Source organism: Balaenoptera physalus, assembly GCF_965194825.1.
Source record: "Balaenoptera physalus genome assembly, chromosome: 1".
NCBI classification, from domain to species: Eukaryota; Metazoa; Chordata; class Mammalia; order Artiodactyla; family Balaenopteridae; genus Balaenoptera; species Balaenoptera physalus.
Window position 1 is genome coordinate 82,464,015 of NC_138882.1, and position 25,072 is coordinate 82,489,086.

The 25,072-nt window shown below is 46.4% G+C and overlaps 1 protein-coding gene across 7 annotated transcripts in view; it reads left to right on the plus strand.

The window, feature by feature from the left end:
• The first annotated feature begins 27 nt into the window (after positions 1-27).
• LOC309658594 (uncharacterized protein) overlaps positions 28-25,072 on the plus strand; it is a 48,796-nt gene continuing 23,751 nt past the window's right edge. For 2 of the 7 annotated variants that reach the window (XR_014262287.1, XR_014262288.1), the window contains exon 1: positions 23,649-24,503. Coding sequence is in view for 3 of the 7 variants with exons in the window: in XM_082457435.1 (XP_082313561.1) it covers positions 19,735-19,814; positions 24,297-24,503 (287 nt within the window). In the remaining 4 variants the exon portion in view is untranslated. Of the gene's footprint in view, positions 133-18,723; positions 19,815-23,569; positions 24,504-25,072 lie in introns of those variants that run through there. The other 5 variants (XM_082457437.1, XR_014262286.1, XM_082457435.1 and 2 more) reach the window with 5 other exon arrangements.

Genomic DNA, 25,072 nt, shown 5'->3' on the forward strand with positions numbered 1-25,072 from the left:
GAGGAAAAGTGAAGCTACAATTTCAGCTCATTTTAAAAATAGACAGTGACTACTAGAGGCGTTCAGAGTGGGAAGGATCGCTTTGTGCTCTTGTGATCTGAAGAGGCTACGTCAAGGAGATGAAGCTTCAGAGTATGTATAATTGGATTGACTAAATCTTAGGAACATACTATTGAATGATAAAAGAAATCCCAGAACACTGCAAGTATTTGAGACCATTTTCATAAATTTCAGAAACAAGCAAAATTAAACAATATATTGTTTGGGTATATATGATAAAACGTTTTGAAAAGCAGAGGAATGATAAACACAAAATTTATTAGTAGTTACTTTGGAGAGAGTTTGGGGATGGGATGGGGAAGAAAAGTGGATGCTCTTGGTAATGTTCTAGTTATTGGGTTAAATGGTAGATTTGTGGGTATTCATTATATCTTATAACTCACATATAACAACTATTCTTTTGTATGTATAAAATATAATCTAAAAGATGATAGTAGAATCATCTCCACCACCACCCCCCCAAATATAATACACAGTTGGAGAGATGAGGAGAAAGCCTTACCTATATTACAGTTGGTTTCCAGAGCATTTCTACACGTTATATCAGTTGATCCTCACAAAAACCCTTCGAGATAGGTATTATTATCTCCATGTTAGAGAAGAAGAAACTCAACTGAAAGTTACTTGAGGCCAGTGAACAAAGACAGGAAAGGCGGAAATGCAGAAGGCCTGTGGGGAGCCCTGTACAGCTAAACCTCCAGTGTGCCAAGCACTATGCCTGAACAAGGAACATGATCAGTAAACATCTGGGTTTTTTGTTTTGTTTTTTTATAACTGGTATTTCTTTTTTTTAAGGTTTGCATTTTTTTTTAAATTTATTTATTTATGGTTGTGTTGGGTCTTCGTTTCTGTGCGAGGGCTTCCTCTAGTTGCGGCAAGCGGGGGCCACTCTTCATCGCGGTGCGCGGGCCTCTCACTATCGCGGCCTCTCTCGTTGCGGAGCACAGGCTCCAGACGCGCAGGCTCAGTAATTATGGCTCACGGGCCCAGTTGCTCCGCGGCATGTGGGATCTTCCCAGACCAGGGCTCGAACCCGTGTCCCCTGCATTGGCAGGCAGACTCTCAACCACTGCGCCACCAGGGAAGCCCAGTAAACATTTGTTGAGTGAGCGAGTGGCTGAATTTTCTAATTACTTGGGTGTCTAGTGGTGAAATGAGCTGTCCTAGAAGTAGTTGAATACCCTGCACAGCAGCTGGCTGACCATTGTCAGGATCAGGAGTACTATAGAAGTGATTCTCTCTCTGGGTAAAGGTTGGATATAGATAACCTCTAAGATTCTTCTCAATTCTAAGGCTCTATGAGTTTATCAGGGGATGAAGGCAAAACCATATGAAGATAATAAGGCTTTCCACTGGGGAAGTGGAAGTGGTCACCAAAGAAATGCCTGGACAAAGGAGACATTTTGAAGGACAAATTAATAAGACCTATTGCCAGAATAAGTGTGAGGTGTGTTGTAGTTGTTGTTATGTGTATTGTGTGTATTGTTGTATGTAGCTACAGGATGTTGACCCATTCCAACTGGATGAATAGTTGTGCTACCAAGTAAAACTAGGAAGTAGGCCTTCATTTAGAAATGCCTAGCAGACAGTTGATAATACAGGATAGTGCTCAGGAGAAATAAGGGCTGAAGACACACTGAGATGTAAGAGAAAGAACACTGGAGTTTGAGTTAGGAGACCTGATTTCTAGACCTGGCCTTGCCTTTAATTGAAAGAGTCGCCTTGGACAAGTTACTTAATCCATCTGAGTTTATATTCTCAGATATTAAGGAACATATACACACAGCAAGAACTATAAAAAGAAGCATGTGCCCTACCCTCTTCTCAAGATCTAGTTAAATCTACTCATATAGTTACATATGCAGATATCCATCATTGGAACTTTGCTGTCCTGGGTTGTCCATTAATGTCATGTTCTTTCTCCATTATAGGATGTAACCACATTTTATTTCGTGTGCTTGTGCTAGAAGTGAGTTCCTTGAGAGAAGGAACCCTATCTAATTCAGGTTTATATTCCCCCATGGTGTCTTGCACAAAGTAGTAGATGTGTCTTGAATTGCACAGAATTGTGTGGTGAAGTAGAGAGCGATGTTTAATCTCTGTGAGACCTAAATGTCCTTATTTGTAAATTATGCTAGTTCATCTTTAAAGTTCTTTTGCATTATAGAAGTCTGTTATCCAACTATGTTCTATGGATTGGGAAGATTGAACTATCCGATCTCTAAATTCCTTTTCCAACTCCAATATTCAAAGATTTTGTAATATTGAGTTACAGGTAATCTGCACAGAAGTGATAGATTGAACTTGAACAAGTTCTTGAAGGGAAAACGTGTAGAAGAAGAAGATTGAGAACAGAAGCAACACCCAGTTATCCGACACAAGAAAGAGAAGCCATTGAAAGTGACATAAAAATCAGTCTCAGGACTTCCCTTGTGGCACAGTGGTTAAGAATCCGCCTGCCAATGCAGGGGACATGGGTTTGCGCCCTGGTCGGGGAAGATCCCACATGCTTCAGAGCAACTAAGCCCGTGCGCCACAACTACTGAGCCTGCGCTCTAGAGCCTGTGAGCCACAACTACTGAGCCCGCACGCCTAGAGCCTGTGCTCCACAGGAGAAGCCACCGCAGTGAGAAGCCTGAGCACCACAACGAAGAGTAGCCCCCGCTCGCTGCAACTAGAGAAAGCCCACGTGCAGAAACGAAGACCCAATGCAGCCAAAAATAAACAAATTAAATAAATTAAATTTTTAAAAAAATCAGTCTCAGAAGTAGGAGAGACTTCCCTGCTGGTCCAGTGGTTAAGACTCTGTGTTCCCAATGCAGGGGGTATGGGTTCAATCCCTGGTTGGGGAACTAAGATCCCGCATGCTGCACAGCATGGCCAAAAAAAAAAAAAAAGTAGGAAAGATAATAATAGGAGGGGTTACAAATTCAGATGCCAGGCAGATAACATAAATAAGTGAAGTGGTCATGTGGTAAGTATGAGGGAGCAGTGGAGACTGGAGAGGACACAGCCCACCCAAAGAAGTCAGCAGTCTCTGGTTACCAATGCTTGTGTTGCCACATCTTTTAGTTTTTAACACGAAGCTGGAAATCCAGATTTTTGTTTGAAATCTCATGATTTTTAAATGTGGGGAACCAATTCAGATTCTTTTAAAGCTCTATGCAGGTAAACACACACACACACACACACACACACACACACACACACATCTATAGGCCAGATGTGTTGGGCCACAGTCTTTAGCCTCTCTAATATAGTACCAAAGAGGAACTCTTTTCCCACCCTCAAATCATACATGCTTAAGTATAATTTTAGTGGAAGAGGTTCCTGTTCCTGTTCATACCAGTTCTATAATACCAATCCCAACCCTCTTGGTACTTCCAGGGCTTTGCCCCATCAGTTATACCCTTCCCTTCCTCTTTTTTTCTTATTTATTTATTTATGCTGCGCACAGGCTTTTTCTAGTTGTGGCGAGTGGGGGCTACTCTTCGTTGCGGTGCGTGGGCTTCTCATTGCGGTGGCTTCTCTTGTTGCAGAGCACAGGCTCTAGACGCATGGCAAGCTTAGTTGCTCCGCAGCATGTGGGATCTTCCCGGACCAGGGATCGAACCTGTGTCCCCTGCATTGGCAGGTGGATTCTTAACCACTGCACCACCGGGGAAGTCCCCCTCCTCTGTTTTCAACTTTTCCCTTTCTACTTGCATCTTTCCTTCAGTCTAAGAACATGTTTAAGTCTCTCCAGTGCTCCATTGTCCTATAATCCCTTCTAGGTACTTTCTAGAAAGTTTTATCTCTTTTTCCCTTCTCCAACAAATTTCATAACAGAATTAATTGCATTTGCTATTTCTATTCTATCTTTTCCCATTATAAGTTGGCTTCACTCTTCAACTCACTGTAGTCTAAGGTCAGCCTTCACCATTCCACTGAAGCCTTTCTGACCGGGGCAAAAGTCTCTGTTGCTAAATTCACTGAACTGCTCCAACTGGGCTAAACTCCTCAGAGATCAAGTATTATCCTTTGCACCTAACTAAGAGGTGTTCCATCAAAGTTTATTAAACCAAACTGGAAACTTTTCAAGAAAGAAGGATGGTCAGCATCATCAAACTTGCAAAAAGATCAAAGACTGTGTTGGCCAAATAAAACCCATTAGATTTTAAGATAAGGAGATTGTTGGTAACTTTTGAGAGGGTAGTTTCAACAGAGGGAGTTGGTAAACATATTGCTGTGGTTTATAAAGAAAGCAGTTGTGAAGTGATGACAGGATATAAATCATGCAGAGAAGTTTGGCACTACAGGGAAGAAAAATCAAGCAGGAAATATTGGAGAAATAATGCCAGTTGGAGTTCCTAAGATTGAGAAAATCGTGGCATGTTTGTAAGTAAAGGGGACAAAACCAGCAACATAGGAGATGCTGAAAATGCTCGAGAAAGGGAACACTTGAACATGCATCATCAGAGGGGATGGGAGAGAGTTGAGAAATCAGCCAGTTGAAGAGACTGGTTGGCCTTTGCAAGGAAGTGAGAAGTCTCCTCCTCTGAAGTAGACAGCAGGGTTAAAGGCACAAGTCATAATTATATACAGACCCTTGAGGTATGAAAGGTGGTGTAGGAGAGCTCCTGTGGATTTTTTCAGTCAGATGGAAGCAAGGTTACATGTCTCCAGTAATGGGGTGGTGTACCAGAACTATAGATTGCTGGTGATCTAAGAGACATTATTCTTTACTGGCTATACTCCTTTTGCTCACTGTGTATTGTTTCCTGGGGGTTCTGTATTTGCTGCCCTTTCTTCTTTACTCCTTTTCAGGGAAGTGTCATCTAGTCCTGAGGTTTAAGCAAGCACGTAAATGCTGATGACTCCCAATCTATGTCAGTAGCTTAAATCTCTCTCTTGAGCTTCAGATCTATGTATCCAGCTACCTATATAACATATCCCTGGGGCATTTTACGGATTAAACTGAACAAAAACTCAGTATCTCCAGGAGTGAAACTGTAATTTCTCCTAAATTGCTTATCACAGCTAATGGTCACAATACTTTCTCTGTTGCCCAAGCCAGATACATGTCTTCATCTCTCTCTTTTTCTCTCTCCCTCTCCTTCTCTCTCTTTCTCCAAATGTGTGCGTAGGTAGATAGGCATTTAAAAGACTGGGAACACACTTATATTTTGTGTATTATGTTTTCTTTTTCACTTACTAATGTCATAATCATTTTATCATGTCAGTAAATGATTTTCTATATTTTTAGTGTCTGCATAGTATTATCTCCTACACATGTACTATATTCTACTGCCCCGTTGAAAATTCTGTTTGTTTCCTTTTCTTCTATTATAAATAGCACTGAACATACATGTACGTGTTTTATTTCCTTAGACTGAATACTTAGAACTGAAAATGGAAAGCCAAAGAGTATGCACGTTTGAAAAGCTTTTAACACATATTGCCAAGTTGGCCTTCCAGAAAAATTGTACTAGAAGTATATGGGTAGCATTCATTTACCTGTACTTCTGCCAACATTGGATGTTAACACCTTTAAATTTTGCTGATATAATAGATTATATTTGGCCCTCCAACTCTCAGCCCCTGTCTTTCCCCAAAATCGTTTATCCTTTGCTTCTCACAACTCCCCTGGGACACACAACTCACTTGAAAGGCCGAGGGGAAAGTTACACCAAATTTCCCATAGAGATAATTCTCAATCTTCTGCCCTTTCTTTAAGCCTCTAGCCCGATTTTTGCTGCTTCCGTGCACAGTGGTTTCTAGACTATTCTATATGAGCTTCCAAAATATGTTTTTGGTGACTCTTTAGTGTTTTCTCTTATCTCCCTCTTTTCCTAAATTCCTGTCTCTGAAAAGTTGTTCTTCTCCCTCCTTGAAGGTTGACCCTTCCGAAGCACTCCTGCCCTTCCCTCCTCCCCTAGAACCTTTGCCTTATTAGAGTAGTATCTTCCATTAATAGAGTATTAATGTCCTTCCTCTTCCAGCAAATATAGTTAAATCTCTCCTATACAAGAGAAGAGTTCCATCACCCTTTTTACCTTCTCAAACTTCTACCTTCTTTTCTCCTTTTTTCATCATCAAACTTTTCTAAACAGTAATCAAGAAGTGTCTATTGACTCTCATTTACCTCTCACCCCTTGAATTACGTGTTCCAGCCCCTTTTCTCTCCTGAAATTGTAGTCTTCGAGGTTCCAAACAGTCTCAAAGCCGTATTGAAAATCTTGGTCTCTGTTGTCTTCCTTCACGTCTTAGTAGCTTGTGACACAGAACCATGGCCTCCATCCTGAGGCCGTCTTCTTCTGGCTGTGTGGCTCTGCCTTCTCCCGGTTTTCCGCTTCAAGAGAACGTCGGTAATTCTTCATGCCCTCTAAATGTTTGTGTGCCTCAACCCTCATCTCATCTCTCCCCTCTTTCTTTGGGTTTTCTCACCTACTTCTGTGGCTTCAGTGATCTTCTTTACATTGATGACTCACAGCCTCTCTCTTGAATTCCAGACCCAAATGAGATAGTTACCTGTTAGACAGCTCTACCTGGATGTAACTCCTCAGATTCCACAAGTCCCGTATTGAATTCGTGAGCCAACCACCCCTTCCCCTCCCCACACAGAAAAATCTGCTCTCCCACCATGTTTCCCATTTCAGTTAATGCTGTCACCATACTTTTAATGATCATGTTCAAAATCATAATCTAATAGTTACCAGGTATTGAGTACCTGCTATATGCCAGGTTCTTTCCAGACACTGTCAAATCCAATCCTCTTACAATAATTGTGTAAAGTTGATTTACTATTCCCGTTGTTATAGATGAGGAGACTACTAGAAAGTGGTGGTATTCATGAGTCTAGTTAGTGCTAAAGCCTCTGTGTGGTATTTCACCACATAATTTCTTCCTGCTCCTCTACCATATCCAGCCAGTTTCCAGGTCCCCTGAATCTCTGCGTGTTCACTGTACATCTGCCCCTTCTTTATCTGCCCACCACCTCCTTCAGTCAGCCTTTGTTCTTTTTGCCTAGAAATTAGCAAACCCTCTTCAACTATCACTGACAGATTTCATTCTAAAGCATAGTTTTAAACATATCACTCCTTGTAAGTAAAAATCCGAAATTGCTCTTGGTGCTGAATGAAGTTCTAAGCCTTTAGCTTGGCATCCAAGGCTCTCCACCCTCTAATGCCAGCCTTTCATCCTGCAGGTGCCCTTTGTGGACTTATATTCCATCTAGCCAAGAACATGAGCCTTCAACATGCCCTGCACTCCTAACCCAGTCTTTGTTCTTGCTATTGCTTCCCTCTTTAATTCCTTTTCTTCCTTATCTAACCCCCCCTCCCATATGTGTCTGTTGAAATCCTACCCACACTTAAAGCCCAATTCAGATGCCACCTCCTACCTAAAACCCCTTCAAATCCTCTAAGGGACAGTTTAGTTCTACCTCTTCCAACCCCGACTCTTAGTATTTTTGCTTTTCTTTGTCATATTTTTCCTGGTCTCAGAGATATTTTTGTAAATGTTTGTCTTCCCAACTAGTCTCTTATATTCTCAAAGGATATGGACTATTTCTTAGCTATCTTTGTTCCTCTCACCTTAACCCCGCCCCCGCACACCCCTCCCCCCGTCCCCCACTAGGCAGTGTCCAAAGCAGTCATGCGCTGTGTGTTAAATTTTAGTTTGGCTGATCTGAACCAATCAAATAAACATTTGGTCCATTCTTGTTAATCCTTCAACTTCCACATTCCAGGCTCTGTCAGGTGAGGTGTTGTGCTGTGTTTCTAGACTGAGTGGCCTTGTAGGAGGGAGTCATTCCTGGAAACTGGAATAGATCAGAGATACCCCTAGGAAGAGAGATTATTTTCTCCCATTGGATTCCGACAAAAATAAAATTTGCCTACTTTTACACAGTCAGTTCTATTCCGAGTGTTGGGTAGAGGGAAGCAGTGTTCCAGGCTTTGGAGTCAGCCCAGGTCCCACCACTTACTAGTATGACTCAGAACATATTGCTTAACCTCTTGGAGTCTCTGTGAGTACTTACCTCGTAGAGTTGTGAGGAGTCAATATAATGAAAGTAAAGCCCTTAGAATAGTGCCTAGCAAAGATTAAGTGTTTAATAAATGTTAGGTGTTATAGTAACAGTAGGAATTATAAAATACATTCAAAATAGGTTTTATCTATTTATACGTTAGTATGCATGTGCCTGCCTTTCTGGAAATCCACATCAGTGTAGATTAAATGACTCTACTTCCCAGCTTCTCTTCCCAGCCCAGGTCAGCCCGTTCAGCCCCTCTCCTTCCTCTCTCCTCACTCTCCTCCTGTGTGGTGGAGGATACTGCCATAGCCTTGCATGGCCACCAGGAGGAGCATTTGTGCCAAAGGAGGAGTTCCAACTCTCCCGCAGGAAAAAGCTTGCTTGAGTCTCCTGGCCACATATGCTCCCCTCTAGGGCATGTTGCTCGGTAGTGTGCTATTTTGCGATGCCACCACTTCCATCTCCCTGTCCCCTCCTCCTCCAGGCATACATGGGGCTCTCTAGTTCTACATTTCTATTCTCTTCTTTCAGACAGCCTGCTCTAAAGGAATGAACCCTGGATGAGAGCCAGGAGACCTGTGACTTACCCAGCTTTGCCACTGATTAGCTAACTGCTTGACTTTCTTTAGCATCCGTTTCCTCACCTGTGAAATGATGATACTAATACCTGCCCTGTGAGCCTCACTAGGTTGCTATAAAACTTAAATATCCTGACATATGTTGACACTATTTATTAACTATAACATGCCACAAAGCTTATACCTTTGTCTAATCTCATACTGTGTCATTGCTCCCTTCCACTGTCTTTGCGGTCTATGCTCTTCATTCCCATCAACCCTGTGCCTCAAGTTGGAAACTGATGGTCAGGAAGGGAATACAGAGCACAGCTTCTCTACCTCTGCTAACAAAAAGGAATGAGTTTCAACCATAGCAAGAGGTTGAAAGGCTGGAGCCTCTTTTAACAGGGAGAAAAGGGCAGAGAGGGAATTGTCTAGAGCAGCATGAAAGCAGGGGTACCTAGAAACGAACAGAGGGATGGGGTGACTTGCTCCATAATTGGCCAGAGGGAAGGCTTAGCATATTTTTGCTAAAAGGTTAAGGGCATCAGTGAATAAAAGAATGAATGTAGGACTTCCCTGGTGGCGCAGTGGTTAAGAATCTGTCTGCCAATGCAGGGGACACGGGTTCGAGCCCTGGTCCGGGAAGATCCCACATGCCGCGGAGCAACTAAGCCCATGCACAACTAGTGAGCCTGTGATCTAGAGCCCACGAGCCACAGCTACCGAGCCCGTGTGCCACAACTACTGAAGCCCGCGTGCCTAGAGCCTGTGCTCTGCAACAACAGAAGCCACCACAATGAGAAGCTCGCGCACCGCAACAAAGAGTAGCCCCTGATCTCCGCAACTAGAGAAAGCCCGCACGCAGCAACGAAGACCCAATGCAGCCAAACATAAATAAATAAATAAAATTTTAAAGTTAAAAAAAAAAATGAATGAATGTATTGGGACTTCCCTGGCGGTCCAGAGGTTAGGACTCTGTGCTTCCAGCTGCTGGGGGCCCAGGTTCTATCCCTGGTTGGGGAATTAGGATCCCGCAAGACGCGCGGTGCAGCCAAAAACAAAAACAAAAACAAACAACAACAACAAAAACCCGAAAACAAAAAAAGAATGAATGTATAAATGAATCTGCATGAACGAATCAACTGTGGTCCCTCCGTAGGGTAAGGTATTTAAGGTTTTGGGACACTAGGTGGCAGCACAAGGCAAGAAACCAAGAGATGAGACGTGGCACCTCATCTGTATTCCGCTGACTTTAAGCACCTTTTCCCTTTCTTTACCTACATTCTTTCAAAGGATGACACTCTCTAATGGTAAAGATGCAGACAGGAAAGAGAAAAATCTGAGGGGAACCAAATCATATTTCCTAGGGTCGTTTTCAAATAGCCCCTGGGGTTGGAGTGTTCCAGCTTTCAAAAGGGCATTAAAAAAAAAAAGGAAAATTCAGAACACTGCATGAGAAATCTGGATTAGGTTAAGGAGGCATTCAGATAGGACTCCCAATCTAGACTGATTGGGAAAAGAACTGTGGCAGGAATCTTTTTTTTTTTTTTCTTTTTTTTAAATCAAATAATGGTACTCTGAGGAAGTTAGTGCCTCACCCATTCCTGCCTCAGGACACCAAAGACATGTCTCCTCCAATGTCTCCATAGATAGAGAGCCCATAGCATTTCTCAGCAAAGCAAAAGCAAAGCAGAAATCAGGAGTGTAGTTAATGGAAACTCTTCATTTTATCCTCCCATCAAGTATTGGTTCTTTGCTACAGGAAAGAAGGCTCTGCCAAAAGCCAGGGGCCATCGAGTAAACCCCCATCTCAGCCAGGAAATCCTCAAAAGCTACTGTGGTACAAAGCAGGGAGTTGATCATACCACCTTTGCCACTATAACGCCAGTCTTCTGTGTCGTGAACATCATCCCAGTGGAAAGATGCTGCCTTCTCCTTAGTTTCACTCTGCTTGGTTTTGTAACTCTAAGACAAAATTCCCCTTTCTAGATCATTTCCATTTCTCCTGTTGCTCTGTTCAACATCCTATTTTAGCAGCCATCCATGGATGTGCAGCCCAGTGATGCCCCTCCAAATTTCCTTTAGCACAGTAGAACAAATAGCACCATCTTACCCTGTTTTCTCTGTCTATGGGCTATGACTCCTTGATTCTCCCTGTCTCTTCCAGACCTCACTTCTTCCCATGCTTTCCCTTTGAATTGTAACACTTACTGTCTTTGTAATAATGCATATAAAGCACTTGAAACAGAACACTCATTTATTCATTCATTCAACAAATTATTTATCAAATGCCTGTTATACTCTTCTGGGCACTTGATAGAGAAATGAACCAAACGGGCATGATTCCTGCCTTCGTGGAACTTTCAAGGAAGCTTATAGTTTTCACTTTAAGCTGACACATCCACTGCTTTGTGTCAGAATCTTGGCATTGGAAGGAATGTTTGAAACAGCTACTTCAATCCCTTACCCAAATCAGAAATTCCTTCCGCTATGTCTTTGATGGGTGACCATTATTAACAAAACGTTCTCTATATTTGGTCTTTTCTGGCCATTTATACACTCTTCTTCATGCCAACCCTAATCTGCTTCCTTATTTCTATTCACCGATTCTTCTCCTGCACTATTTTTTTTATATCTTTACTGGAGTATAATTGCTTTACAATGTTGTACTAGTTTCTGCTGTACAACAAAGTGAATCAGCTATACGTGTACATATATCCCCATATACCCTCCCTCTTGAGCCTCCCTCCCACCCTCCCTATCCCACCCCTCTAGGTCGTCACAAAGCACCGAGCTGATCTCCCTGTGCTATGCAGCAGCTTCCTACTAGCCATCCATTTTACATTTGGTAGTGTATATATGTCAGTGCTACTCTCTCACTTCGCCCCAGCTTCCCCTTCCCCACCCCCCCGCCACTGTGTCCTCAAGTCCGTTCTCTACGTCTGCGTCTTTATTCCCGCCCTGCCACTAGGTTCATCAGTACCGTTTTTTTAGATTCCATATATGTGCGTTAGCATGTGGTATTTGTTTTTCTCCTGCACTAATAGTCTGTCCCTTTTCTTTCTTTACTTTTTTTTTTATTGGGGTACAGTTGTTTGACAATGTTGTGTTAGTTTCTACTGTATAGCGAAGTGGAGTTCCCTGTGCTATACAACGGGTTCTTATTAGTTATACATATTAGTGTATATATGTCAATCCCTAGTCTGCCCCTCTTCTACATGATGGCCCATTGAAAGTTAAAAGTTAAAAACAGATATCATGTCTTGTATTTTCCATGTGCCAGTCACTTTAGTGGGTCTTTTCATATAATCTCATTTAATCCTCACTTACTGTGCAGCCAATGTCATTCTCACCTTACTTACTAATAAGGAAACAGAAGATGAGACAGGTGAAGTAACCCGCCCATTGTCATACCCCTTATGTATCACAGAGCCCCCTGTTTTTAGCTAATCCTCTTCTCAGTGCTATCTTATATGTTAGTATCTCACTTCAGATGAAGCCAGTTCAAAGAACAGTAACATTCTTCATCTTTCTTGATCTGGATGTGATTCTTCCCCTCATAAAGCCAAAGACCACGTTAGCTTTAAGCAGTTACATGATGGTATCGGTTCATAATGAGCTTATGATTACCTAAATGTTCAAGTCTTACTGATATGCATTATCGTGAAACATGGTCTCTCCCATTCTCTCCTTTCCCTACATTCTGCATGTTCAGGTCCTATTCATCCTTCAAGGCCCACCCAGCTCATGCCACCCCCTTAATGAAATCTTCCTGATTCCACATTATGCCAATTGAATATTATCTCTTGGGCTTCGCTTGTGGCGCAGTGTTTAAGAATCCGCCTGCCAATGCAGGGGACACGGGTTCGAGCCCTGGTCTGGAAAGATCCCACATGCCACGGAGCAACTAAGCCCATGCACCACAGCTACTGAGCCTGCACTCTAGAGCCCATAAGCCCACAACTACTGAGCCCATGCGCCACAACTACTGAAGCCTGCGTGCCTAGAGCCCGTGCTCCGCAACAAGGGAAGCCACCGCAATGAGAAGCCTGCGCACGCACTGCAAGGAAGCGTAGCCCCTGCTCGCTACAACTAGAGAAAGCTTGCGTGCAACAACGAAGACCCAACGCAGCCAAAAATAAATAAAATAAAAAATTTTTTAAAAAGGATCTCTTGCTCTCCCCTTAGAATTTCTATCTGGTTTTCTGAGCACATATCATGTCCTGCTATGTACGTCAGTAATCTGTGTCCTTGTCTTCACTCTTTAACCAGGGCATATGCCTCATTCCCTTTTGTGTCTCTTAGTGCTTTGTATATAGAAGTATCCAGCCACGTTTGCCAAATGAACAAATCTTATAACTGGGAAATTAACATTGTGTCCCTATATGTGCAAATGCTTTACACACTGCTGTTAAATTTCTTGAGCAAAGGCTTTCTAACTTCTCTATGGTGTTGGGGCACAGTCCCTGCTCTGTCTTGCATGGTGTTTTGTATAGAACACCCGCCAGGAACTGTGTATTACCTCATTGATTTTTCACAGCAGTCCTGTGAGGTAGGCATTACCTCTGTTTTACAAATGAGGAAAATGGAGAGTCAGAGAGTTGAGGATCCAGACCCAAGATCACCTAGCTGGTAAGCAGCAGAGCTGGAATGATTCAAACTGAGATCGTCCTGACTCCAATGTCTGTGTTATTTCTGTCACTATGCTGCTTTTCTAAAGTAAAACATGTGCCCCTTCTGGAGACCAAGTGTGTTTGGGGCAGTCGCCCCAAACAGGCAGTTAATTGTTGGCCGAGCTGGGGAGGCCTGCCTCTGCAGATTGTCCTGGAGATGATAAAGCAGGCTGCTGGGAGCCCCTTTAGGTTCTTGAGCAGGTCAGAAAACAGCTAAAAATAATGGTTGAGAGACAGAATGGGTTAGAAGTGGCCAAGACACAGGAAACTGTGGGAAGAGACTGGCTATTCTTTGTGTGTGGAACTCTCTCCTGATTTCCTCTTGAATAATTCTCTCATCTTCTGCAAGTCTTTGTTCAAATGCCACCTTCTCAGTGAGGCCCCATCCCTCACTCTCTTACCCTGTTTTATATTTCATTTATTTTCTATGGCACTTATCACCTTTTAATAAATAACTTGCATGATCTAATTCCTGGAGCCGATTTGCACATACATATTCCTCCTGGTTCAGCCATAAACTTCCCGTGAGGCTCCTCCTAAGCCTCTCCCTCCACCATTTATGAAGCCCCTTTTGGCCACAGAGTAATAACAAAGAAGAGAATAAATGTGAAAAGCCTATAGAAGAAATGACTTTTAGATGGAATTAAATTAGTGCTCCTGTGGATTTTCCTGTCCTTTTCCCCACAGTTCCGCCAAGGGAGGGATGAAAGTTAGATTTCAATAATTATTTCCCAACAGTCACAGGTGGGAGAAACTTGAAGAGACTAGAGAGAAAGAGAGACCAAAAGTGGGCCGGGGCAAGGTGGCCTCAGAGCTGAGACAGCAGGCCAGTGGGGCACAGAACAGGCTGTCCCACACCTCCACAGGGGGCTGATCCTCAGAGACCCCCAGAGCCCTGGGCCCGCCCCTCTCCCCGATTCCCATCGTCGCAGGCTCCCGAGAAGAATGCAGGTCAGGAGCATAAGTGACCTTTCACACCTCAGACAAGCTAAGTTTGTTTTCTCCTTTTCTGTCCAGCGCGCAGCAGGAGGGAGGGGGAAATGGGATGGGCCTTGTCGAACTTTCTCCCGCTACAATACCCCAGAGGAGCTGAAGTGGAGAGAGTAAAGGATCTATTTATTTTGGCTCAGGAGGGACAATGTAAGCAGATGGTCTTTGATGGGATTAGCGGCGTAATCTCTAAGACCCTGGTAAATTGGAAAATGATCCATTATATTCCAGGAACCTTTGGCGGCTTCAGCTCCTGGGGAGGGAGGGGCAGGGCCCGGGGGCACCTTGTTAGAAAGGACCCCCCTCCGGGAGCAGCCAAATCTTGCACAGAGAATTTGGGAGGAAGTTCGTTAGCTGGGCGATGGAAGCCCCTCTCCACTTGAGAGAGCACAGAAATAAGAATTCTCCCAGTGCCCTCTCAGAGCCTTTTTTTTTCTTCTTTTCCCTCCTCCCTCTCCTGGGTGTGCTGGGGTGTCTTCACTAACGGCCTCTGCCTCCAACACTTTCCATTCCCAGGAACTCTTCTTTGGGGAAAGATATTGGGTCTCCTGCCTTGGGAGGTCAGAAAATTCTTCTTAGAATCCAAATGATAACCCTCCCAGTGGAATCTCACCATTTCCCACTCCCTCCACTGGGACTCCCTCCACTCTCCATAGACTTGAAAGCCAGGCAGAGAAAGAGCCAAGAGGAGGGGGAATGGGCAGGGAGAAATGTGAAAGGGGAGGTAAGGTGATAATGAGCCACTCTGCCCAACCCTTCATCCTTTTAACTCACCTCAATCCCCCCAGAGCCCAAGTGCCTCCAGACCTAGGATCCCCTCCATCTGGAGGAGACTCTGGGCCTCTGAGTTGGAGGCTTACGGGAGACGCATTCAGTATGAGGTGTGGTGCAGTAGGTAGGGTCATATAAGTTATTTGTAGTGTGTTGTGTGTAAGTTATTTGTAGTTCCTCACAACTAAGTGAGGAAAATTGAAATCGAAAAACTGGAAAGCCTAAGGTCACCTACTTCAGTAAGTGACAGAACTAGGACTGAAACTTGATTTCATTATACTGTGAGATCTACTCGTGTTGATAAATATGTCTAAATCTTTATTTTAACTACTGCACAACATTTTATTTATTTCAGTATTTAAGTAATTTCCAAAACTTTATTGTTACAACCATTCTTGAACAGATATCTGCTTGGAATTGTATCAGATTTATAGATTTAACTTGGGGGATTAAAAACCAAAACACAAATAGTCAAATATGCATTTTTCCATACATAGACTCTCCACAGTTCTTTTAAAATAAGCATGTAAATAAGGAAAGTTGGTGGTGGGGAGGGGCAGATAGAAAGGCAGCACAAATTATTCAGTTCTAAGTAAAAATTCCAACACTTTTGAGTATATTCAACTCTAAGAGATGTAACAGTTGACTGGTGAGGGTTCCAGGAGGAATTCCACTTGTACAGCATTTTGTTTCAGGCTATTTCAGTGTACTGAGGTATGTTTTATTTTATTTTAGTATCATTTTTTAAAAGAGTGACACTTTGTTGTGTGTGTATTTGTCTATTTGGGATAATTTGAGGCTGACACAAGGATTTGTAGACTGGTTAAAACAAGAAGGCAGAGTGAAGAGGCAGCAAGCTACAGCCATTCCTCACCTCCCAAGCCCCCCTTCCCCCCAGCAAATATGGAAATTTCTCCCAGCAAATATGAAAATCAAACAGTTGACATAACAATCCTGGACTGGAAGAAACTTACTATTTCTTGAGTGTCTATGAGGGGCCAAACAGGTACACACTGGGTGCATTAATGCACTGAGTTCACAACCCAAGGAAGTATGTTTCCTCTCCTGCATTTTACCTGTTCAGAACAGAGCCTCAGAGAGTTTAGGTAACTGGCTTAGAGTCACACAGCCAGCTAAGTGGCAGGGCTGCCACTGCAGACTGTGCTCTTCCCAACACCTTGCTCTTCCATCAAGCTGTCTGGCCTTATGTCATCCTCTGCCCAGAGCACCCCGCCTGGTTATTCACCCTCCTGGGAAGTCCTCTTGCTCCCTGTTCTGGGTTTCTTCCACAGAAGGAGGCTACTCCTCACCTCCCATCCCCACAGCTGGTGCCTTTCTCTCAGGTTGGCCCGCACCCTGCTGAAAATTAATACACAGTATGTTTACTGATGAAGTCCAAAATGTTCTGGGGTGAGACTGACTGACTCGCCAAACCTGGGTTGGTCTCATTCCTTCCTGGCTCTGATCATCTTTCCACTGGAAGGACTGGTGACTCCTAGCCCCAGACTCTCCTTTTATAAAGGAGGAAATAATTTGGCCAAGGCCACATAGTTGGTCCTAGCAGCCTGTTCCCCACCAGTCCGTGGATACGGGGGCCAGGAGAGAGACTAGGGTAGGTATTTATTCAGGTGTTCTGAGAGTAAAATGGCCACTGAGTCAGCTGGCGCTTATGGGTGAGCTCTGAACTCAGCCAAGCCTCTTGGTGGCTGTGATTCCAGAAATGGCTCGGCACCTTTATCTGGAGGACTTCAGCTTGCTGGGTGCATATCTTAGGCACCTTCTCTGTGCCCTAAGATGTTAGAGCTTCCCCACCGCCTCACACTCTCTCTATCACCTTTCTCTGCTTCTGACAGCCACAGACATGTTCAGCGGAGTCTACATGTTCCTAATTCTCTGAAGTCTGTTGCAGGCTACCATGTTATGGTCTCCTCATCCGCTACCGGAAGCCCAGGGTCTAAGGGCAGAATTCAGCAGCTTTGGAAGATAAGGTCAAGGGCCCCCAGCGGTGCTTCAGGGAGAGAGGATATCAGTGCCTCCGGCCAAACTCCTTGAGGGGCTCGGCTGCCCTTCCACCACCTTTCTCCGTCTTCCTTTTCCCCTTTATCTCTATGTTTCCTTTTCTCCAGCGTTTCTTCCTCTCTTATCCACCGCGTTCTTGGCCCCCTCTTTTCTCCTCTGTCTCTCTCATCTTCCTTCTCCTCATCTTGCCAGGCTCCCCTGACACCCTAGCTGCTCCTGGTTATCAATTACTCACCCCCCTGGCCCCGCACCACAGTCCGGGACTTCCTGTCTGGGGCTGGGGCCCTGAGCTGCCAGCAGGGAGTGGGCGCCGCCGCGCCCCCCAAACCCCACGCTGTCAACAGGCCGGTTTTCCCGTGGCTCCGCTTGGCACCACGAACCCAGAGAAGCGCCTACAAGGGCCTCGCGGCCAAGAACATGAACCTTGGGGAGAACTGACCCTGACAGTCGAGGGATATAGGGGGGGATAGGAGGATCATTCTTGGTTTTATTTTCCCCGGGAGTGAGTTCAGTAGCGGAGGTGGGGGGCAGAGGTGGTCCTCTGTGCCATCGCTGCTGGCGGGGCGAGTCGGGACTAACAGACCCTCCAGCGGGGCTTTTCGCCGGACCCGGGTCCGGGGAGCGGGCGGACGAGCAGAGGAGGCCCCGGGGGCTTGGCTTGGGCCGAGCGCAGGCGCCCGGATCCCCAAAGCTCTCAAACGCCGACTCGCCCCTTCTAGGCCCCCTTTCCCCTCGGGCGTCTTGGAGTCGTTTCTTTTCCATTTTGTTTCCTTGCCGTTTCTATAATTTAGTTTAACATTTTAAATGCCTTTGGTATGTTTCCTTTTTATTTCATTTAGTGTTATTTTATCTCGTTTGTTTTAATGTGTTATTTCTTTTCAAATAGATTTTGTTTTTCCCTTTTCTCTCTTTCCGATTCTCTATTTTCTTCTGCTCACTTCTCTCCTCGGCTCTTCTCGTGCTTTCATTTCCTCTCCTGGGCGCCCGCAGCCCTGCGGCTCCCGCGTCGGAGGCGTCCGCGGTCGTCCCGCCCTGGGGAGGAAGCGAGTGTCCCCCACGCCTCGCCCTTCCCACCCGGAGCCCCCTCGGCGCCGCCCGGCGAGTCCGCGCCCCGTGCCGCTGCGGAGCTTGGACTTTGTCGTAAGCGGGAGCCGGAACCGCTGCTGCCGGCGAAAGCGCGGAGGAGAGGCAGGGGCGCCGGCTGGGGCCGCACGGGCGCGCTCCTGCCTGGCTTTGGCCGGGCCCGGGCACCCGCAGTTCACACATAGAAGCCACAGGTCCACACACACTGGGATTCAGGGGCCCGCAGACCATGGTCCACGAGCCACAAAGACACCGAGGCTCACACCCAACTCAAGGGCGTGCGCTGCGCAAGCACAGCGCACAGCGACAAACACAAACACCGAGATCAACAAATGTCACACATACAGCCCCAAACTACACACACACACACACACACCAGTCACGAGTGTCATACGGTCATATGGACATATATGTGATCATAGTACACATACACCAACCAGCACACACATGACTGCGCACTGCGTGTAGACATGAGGCAGAGACACACAAACCTACTTGTGCACACACTGCCGCTCAGGGGGGTTTCAGTGCTGACTACTCAACCCATCCCAGTGGTGACCCTGGGGAGAGCTCCCGGCAGCGGGGAGGGAAGCTGCCTGGTGTCACCAGCAGGCACAGCAGTAGCCATATACACAGACACCCAGAGTTCAGTAGCTCTGCCTGGACTAAGGCTGTAGGGGCTCCAAGGTGGGGAATACTGGCTGCATTTTTAGCTGAGGGATCCAGCCCAGACCCCAGAGCCTGAGCCCCAGAAATGAGCATCAGACCTAAAGAACCCTCTGTGAAGCAGACAGAAGCGGGCACTGCACCAAGAAAATGGCACTGTGTTAGAGTATAAAGCAGGCATGCGATATGTGTGCCAGTATGTATTCCGTGCCACATGTATCCCACACAGTGCCGGTGTTTGGCCAGGTGCCCACATGGAGACCATTATTTTTGTGAAAACGAGCAGAGGAGATGTATATGGTTCCAAGAATAAAAGTAACATATGTATACAAATATAGGTACCAATACACAACTAGGGAGATGTCAAGTAGAAAATCTCTCTCCAGCTCACTGATATCGTCATCAAGCTAGCATGCTAGACCAAGCCTCTGTGGCAAGGTCTGTCTCCTTTCCAGGGCGACCGTGATTATTTGGTGCCATGGGAGCTCTTTGGTGAAAGACTGGTTTGTGGGAGAATCAGATGTATCTGACATATTATCAGCCCATCAAAAGGGGAGATTTTGGCAGCTTTAGGGGGGAACTTTGGGGTAAAAAACTATCTGAATTGCACCCCAGAAGTCCTGGGTTTGGAAGGTGCCCTGGGCTGTAGCAGCACCAGTGATGGCCAGACACGCCTGGCCGATGGTGGGGCCTGACCGCAGGCAGGTGCCGGTGCACATAGACTGTGCTGGATAAAAACATAAACCTGTTCATGCCATACACAAACCCTCTCTACACACGGACAGCTCTGAGAACCACACTGGGCAATGTGCAGTTACAGATGTCCAATTGGATTGCCAGAGAAATTAATTTTGTAGGAGAGAAGATAAGAGATATTTAGGTGCACACACAGAGCTCTATGGTTTTAGAGCTCAGTTATTGTAACAGGAGAGCCACAGCAGCAGGAAAGTGCCTAGCGCAAAAGAGAAACACAGGCAGGTGAGTCCCACTCATAGAATGCCAGGCTGCATGGAGATGGGTGTCTAAGGGGCAGCCCCGGGGAGGGATTTGATCCATTGTCCAAACGACTCCAGATGCACACAGAGGGATGTGCCTGATGAAGCTGCAAATCTACTCACCAATTTCTGGGCTGAGCCTGGGGGAGAAACACGCAGAATTGAGGGCCACATCCCAGGTCTCTAACGTGGGATAGAGAATGGAAAGCGTGGCCCTTGGGGCTGGCTGGCTGTCAGTCTCTGGATCTGCCCTGTCCTTGACTGGCTTTCTGGTGCCTCTTAGCACCTTTTTCTTTCACTCTTGCAGGTCGCTGTCTCTGGGTCGGTCTCTGCCTCTCTCAGTTTCTCTCTCTGCTCCGTTTGTCTGTGTTTCTCTCGCTGCCTCTTCAATTCTTTTACTATTCTGTATTACATGGCCACAGAGAAACACAGCCAGATGCAAGAGGAGATACAAAAACAAATGCGTATCGTAGATGCAGAGGTCATTGGTGATAAAGCCTATCCATCTTGCTGGTCTATATAGATTTATGAGACAGCACATTTTCATTTTTGTGTAAAAATCTAAGTAGAGCCTTGAAATTTTGTTTCCTTTCAGTCTTGTGGCTGCTCTCTCTTTGGGTGTCTGTCTCTGTCTCGTTTCTCTCAGAGACCCTTCCTCTTCTTCATTATATCACTTAAGAGCAGGCATTTTGGCCCTTGGACCCTGCCACAGTTTCGGTAATCCCCCCTTCCCTATATTGCCTTCTTCGAAGTTTGCCTCAGGTGGGCAAAGGTTTTTTTTTGAAACAGACAGTTAGATTGCCACATTGCAAGTGGTACCTGGAGAAAGGCATTTGAAACATGATGGAGACACAAGAATATCTAGGGACATAAAACGGGTTTTGGGGCCAAACAGAGATACTTCCTTAATTCACCTGGGGGCTGGAGGCTTCTTCTGAGTGGAGTGGAGGGAAGGATATAGGTGAGGCTCTGAAATCCCAGTCACTGGTCCATGGCTGCCGTGGGCTAGCAGAATCCCACCCCGCAAGGCAGAGGAAGAGGTACCCAACTCAGTAGGGCAAGCACTGGGAACAATATGATGGAAAAGCAATGAAAACTGTCAGGGTCCCACTTCCCAATCTTGGATCTGGTATAAATAGTGTCTGAGTAAAAGAAGGATAGAACAGGAAAAGGGAGGGAGTGGTATGGCTGACTCCTTAGAGACCCATGCACCCCGTGGAGATCTAGCTGGGGAGCCAGAGAGTGAGACAACCCCTGAGAGGAGAGGAGGGGTTCCCGGCCCAGCCCTGGTGGGAGAAAGGAAGTTGGAGAGTCGGACTTCCTTCATGCGATTTATGCTTATCCTGTGGTTGTTAGAATAAATGATGTGCCAAAAGCCTCTGCTGGGGCCCCTTGACCATTTACTAGGTGGTGGAAAGAGGGCAAAGGACTTGGTAATGTGGGTTGGGCTCTGGAGCCAGCAGAGGACTGGGGAAGGCCTCCGTCCTCGGGCTGCCCCAAGCCCAGCCTGAGTGAACCTGGAAAGCTCGTCCCTCCCGCCTCCAGATCTTTGTTTTCTCTCCAGATCTGGATTCTTCGTGCCTCTCTCTGTGTGAGTTCACGACTCTGTCTCTGGCTTCTCTACTCCCTTGAACTGTGGATCTGTCTCTCTCCATTTCTGTCACTGCTTCGCAGCTTTTCTGACTTCATCTGTCTCTGTTCTCAGGTCTCTGTCTCTCCGTACCCCCTCCCTTTGTTAATTCAAAGGGTTCTCACTGAGCCCCTCCCTAGGCTTCCCAGAATAACATTGAGTAAAATGAGATAAAACCCGCCTGTAGGTTTTTTTTTCTTGTCCTACTCCCCTCAGCCCCCTCCTCCAGGGCTACAACCCCCTCTTATAATGTCAGATAATTGCTGGTGTGCAGCTCTGAGAAGCCAGAGCTGATACCAGGGAAGGAGCGGGGGTGGGGGGTGGGGGGTGGGGGGAGAGAAATAAATAATAATCTGCTTCCATTCAGTGTATATAGGTTACCTGATTTGCATATATGCTAATATTGTTATAATTACCCTGCTGTTCTGGCCTATGATCAAGTTCTATAAATACATAGGATAGCAGAGCTAGGCCTAGCCACACCACCCTGAAAATTATCGAGTATACGTATGTATCTGTGTGCATTTCTGTGTACTCTAAATCTATGAGCCTTTCTTTGATATAACACTCTCCCTTACAGATCCTAGCTATTTCGGCTTTTAGTTACCCCTCCTATGTTTTAAGGCCACTCCAAGGGAGGAGGAAAGAGAAGCCTGAATGAGAAAACATTCTAGGTTATATTTAAATTCTTAGAATTAGTATCATTATGAATAAGTTATTACTATTTTATTAGGAAAATCAAAGATTTCCCCAAATTATTGAATTAGTTATCTCCTGAATGCCCCCCTCCTACAGGGCCTTGCTTTGGGGTACAGGTTGGGGAATAGGAAAAGATATCTCTACATCTCTAAGATGTCCTAGGCCTTTTGAGATGTTTAAGAAAATGCTGACTATGGGAGAGGAAGTGCAGTCCCCTTCCCCAAATCTGCCCCCATGCCTCACTCTCTTAGCACGCTCCCACTCTCAGGAAGCCAAGGGGAAGATGCTCATGGAGCTGTGCAGATTTTGGGGTGATAGTGGCAGAAGTGGGGAGGAAGCCTGGAGGAACATAAAAGACGCAATCCACAGCTGTCTGCTTTTAATTATAATTATCCCCTTTAGCTTCCTTTCTGGCTAATGAGGGGGGGATTAAATTTTTTTCTGCCTTTCTCCCCCTCCCTCCTTTCTCTGGAATTGAGGGGTGGAGTGAGTTCAGGGTCCTCCTCCCTTCCTCCCCAGTCCCTTGGTTACTGGGAGAAAGGCAGACTCCAGAGGGTGGTGACAGTATGAAGAGATTTGTAGGAACAAAGGAAGGACAGGTTTGGATTGCTGGACACGTCCCAGAGTTGGAGAGACCCCCCCCTCCATTCCACTGGCACCCCCTCCCATCAACCCCCCAGCTCCCTAGACAAGGAACTCAATGTCTTCAGCCGGTGAGAAAGGAGCTAAAGGGAGCCCTGGTCCAGAGGGAAGGAGGAGGGAAGGGGTGGGGAGCTGGGGGCGGGGGGTGCAAAATTAGTCTCAAAGGATCTTTATTTCTGAGCTAGTGAAGCAGATGTAATCAAGGGGAGAGCAAAATAATCATAATGGGAGGAATGAGGGGAGGGGAAAGCTGAGGCTGGAATGGGGGGACTGGGCCAGAACAGGGCTGAGAATTGGGGGGCAGGTAGCCTTGATTGGGGGCAGCCTGTTACCTTCTCCCACCTCCCCAAAGTCTGCCTACCTTTGGGTAGGCAAAGAAGGACCAGGTCTATAGACTCTGACCTTTGCCCTCAGAATCCCCCTTTCAGAGCTTAGGGATGGCCAGGCCAGAAGGTGGCTGGGAAGGCACCAGGGAGAAGACAGCCCCCCCGCCCCAGCTGAGGGAGGTGGTGAGGAGAGGGGAGACTGAAAGCAGGGGGGGAGGGTGAGAGAGGGGAGCCAGCAGAGACTCAAGTGGCCTCCAGGTCTGTGGGACAAAAGTTGGAGGGAGATTTGTATATGAGAGAAGAGGGGAGGGGGCCTTGGGGAAGGGGGGGCTTTGACAATGAACTTGAGACAAACTTCATTAGCATGCAGGCCTGCTGTCTGTCACGTCGAGCTCAGACTGAGTTCCCATGCAGGCCAGGAAGAGAGGGAGGGAGAAGAGGGAGGGGCTGAGGGTGGGGGTGAGGGAGAGAAAAGAGACCCGACCATTGTACCATTCTGGGCCCCAGCTTCCACCAAATATCGGGACCCCAGCCCTGGAAACCAACCCCCAACTCACTCTCCCTTCTCTAAGAACAAGATAATTTATCTCCCACTTTGGATCTGTGGTCCCACCCCTCCTCTTCTCTTGTCTAGTCTTCTAAGTGCTGGCCTTCACTGCCCCCCCAACTTGGTCACCCCTCCAGCTCTCAGCCTTCATCTTCTGACTGTCACTTTCTCTTTTACAACTAAGATCTGGATTTGTGATTAGTTGAGCTGACAGGGACAGAGAGCTGGGGGAGGTTTGGGAAGGGGAGACCGCAATACTTTGAACCTCCAAATGGCAAACTGTGTCCTCTTTCTATCACTCCGTATCAACTCCACTCCCCACCCTAGACACACATCATTTAATCACGCTCTCAAGTTCGAAGGTGAATTAGAACGGGAAGGAGACTGGGGACAGGGTATTTCTGTCACACACTTTTCTCTTGCTTCCTTTGGGGATAAGGGTGGCCTGGAGGAACAATAGCTTTCCTTAGCCCCTTCTTCCTGCCTCAGGTTAGAAAAGGCAGTAGGAGGAGGTGGGAAAGAGTGAAGATGACAAAGACCCCTTCCCAGACAGGCATTAGATGGGAGAAGGAGGGGCTTCATCAGAGTGGGTTGTTATTCTGGTGGTGATGGTGTCTCCAGACAGGGGCAGCACCCCCTTTTTGCTGCCTTTCCAGGGAGCGCAGCAAGAGAAAGAAAGAGAGAGGCAAGTGAAATTCCTGAATGGATAGACAGGTGCTACGTCATCGGAGCTGCATCCTCCACTCCACAAGAGGCTAGGAGCCGGGAGAAAGAGGCAGTCCAGCGGCAGGGGCCACCCGAGCAGGATGTCCTCCTCACAGCAGCCGGGTAAGTGGCCATTCTTTCGGGAGGGTCCTAGCCCCTCAGACATCTGAGCTGGGGGTGGGAAGGGATCCCCTAAAATCAGTCAGGGCGCCCTACCTTCCTACTTTGCCCACTGGCTAATGGAGGCAGGTGCAATAAGCACAGAAAAGAAAGGCTGATAAAAGATTAAGGGTGACCAAAAGGGATGAGGCATGTGTGTGAGTAGTAGTTGGCAGAGTGGGATTTCATCTCTTGCTTCCCCCTTCTATCTATCGAGGTGGGCTGAGGCAGGCCCCTGCCCAGCCGTCCCAGAGCGCCTCTTGGTCCCCCTCCTTCCCCTAGCCCAGGCCAACCGGGAGACAGCTTACTAAGTTTGTCAATGGGATTCAGGGGGGCTTTAGGGTCACGGTGCTACTGATCCTATTAATCCGCCCCTCCCTTCTCTCCACCAGACAGGGCCAACATCTTAATGCTTGCACCAGAGGAGAGGCAGGAAGGGAGATTGTAGTGGAGATGGGAGGGAAGAGAAAAAATGGTTCTGTATTTGGACTCCTGACCTTCTTTCCTCGCTCTGACTCTTATTCCTCTCTGCC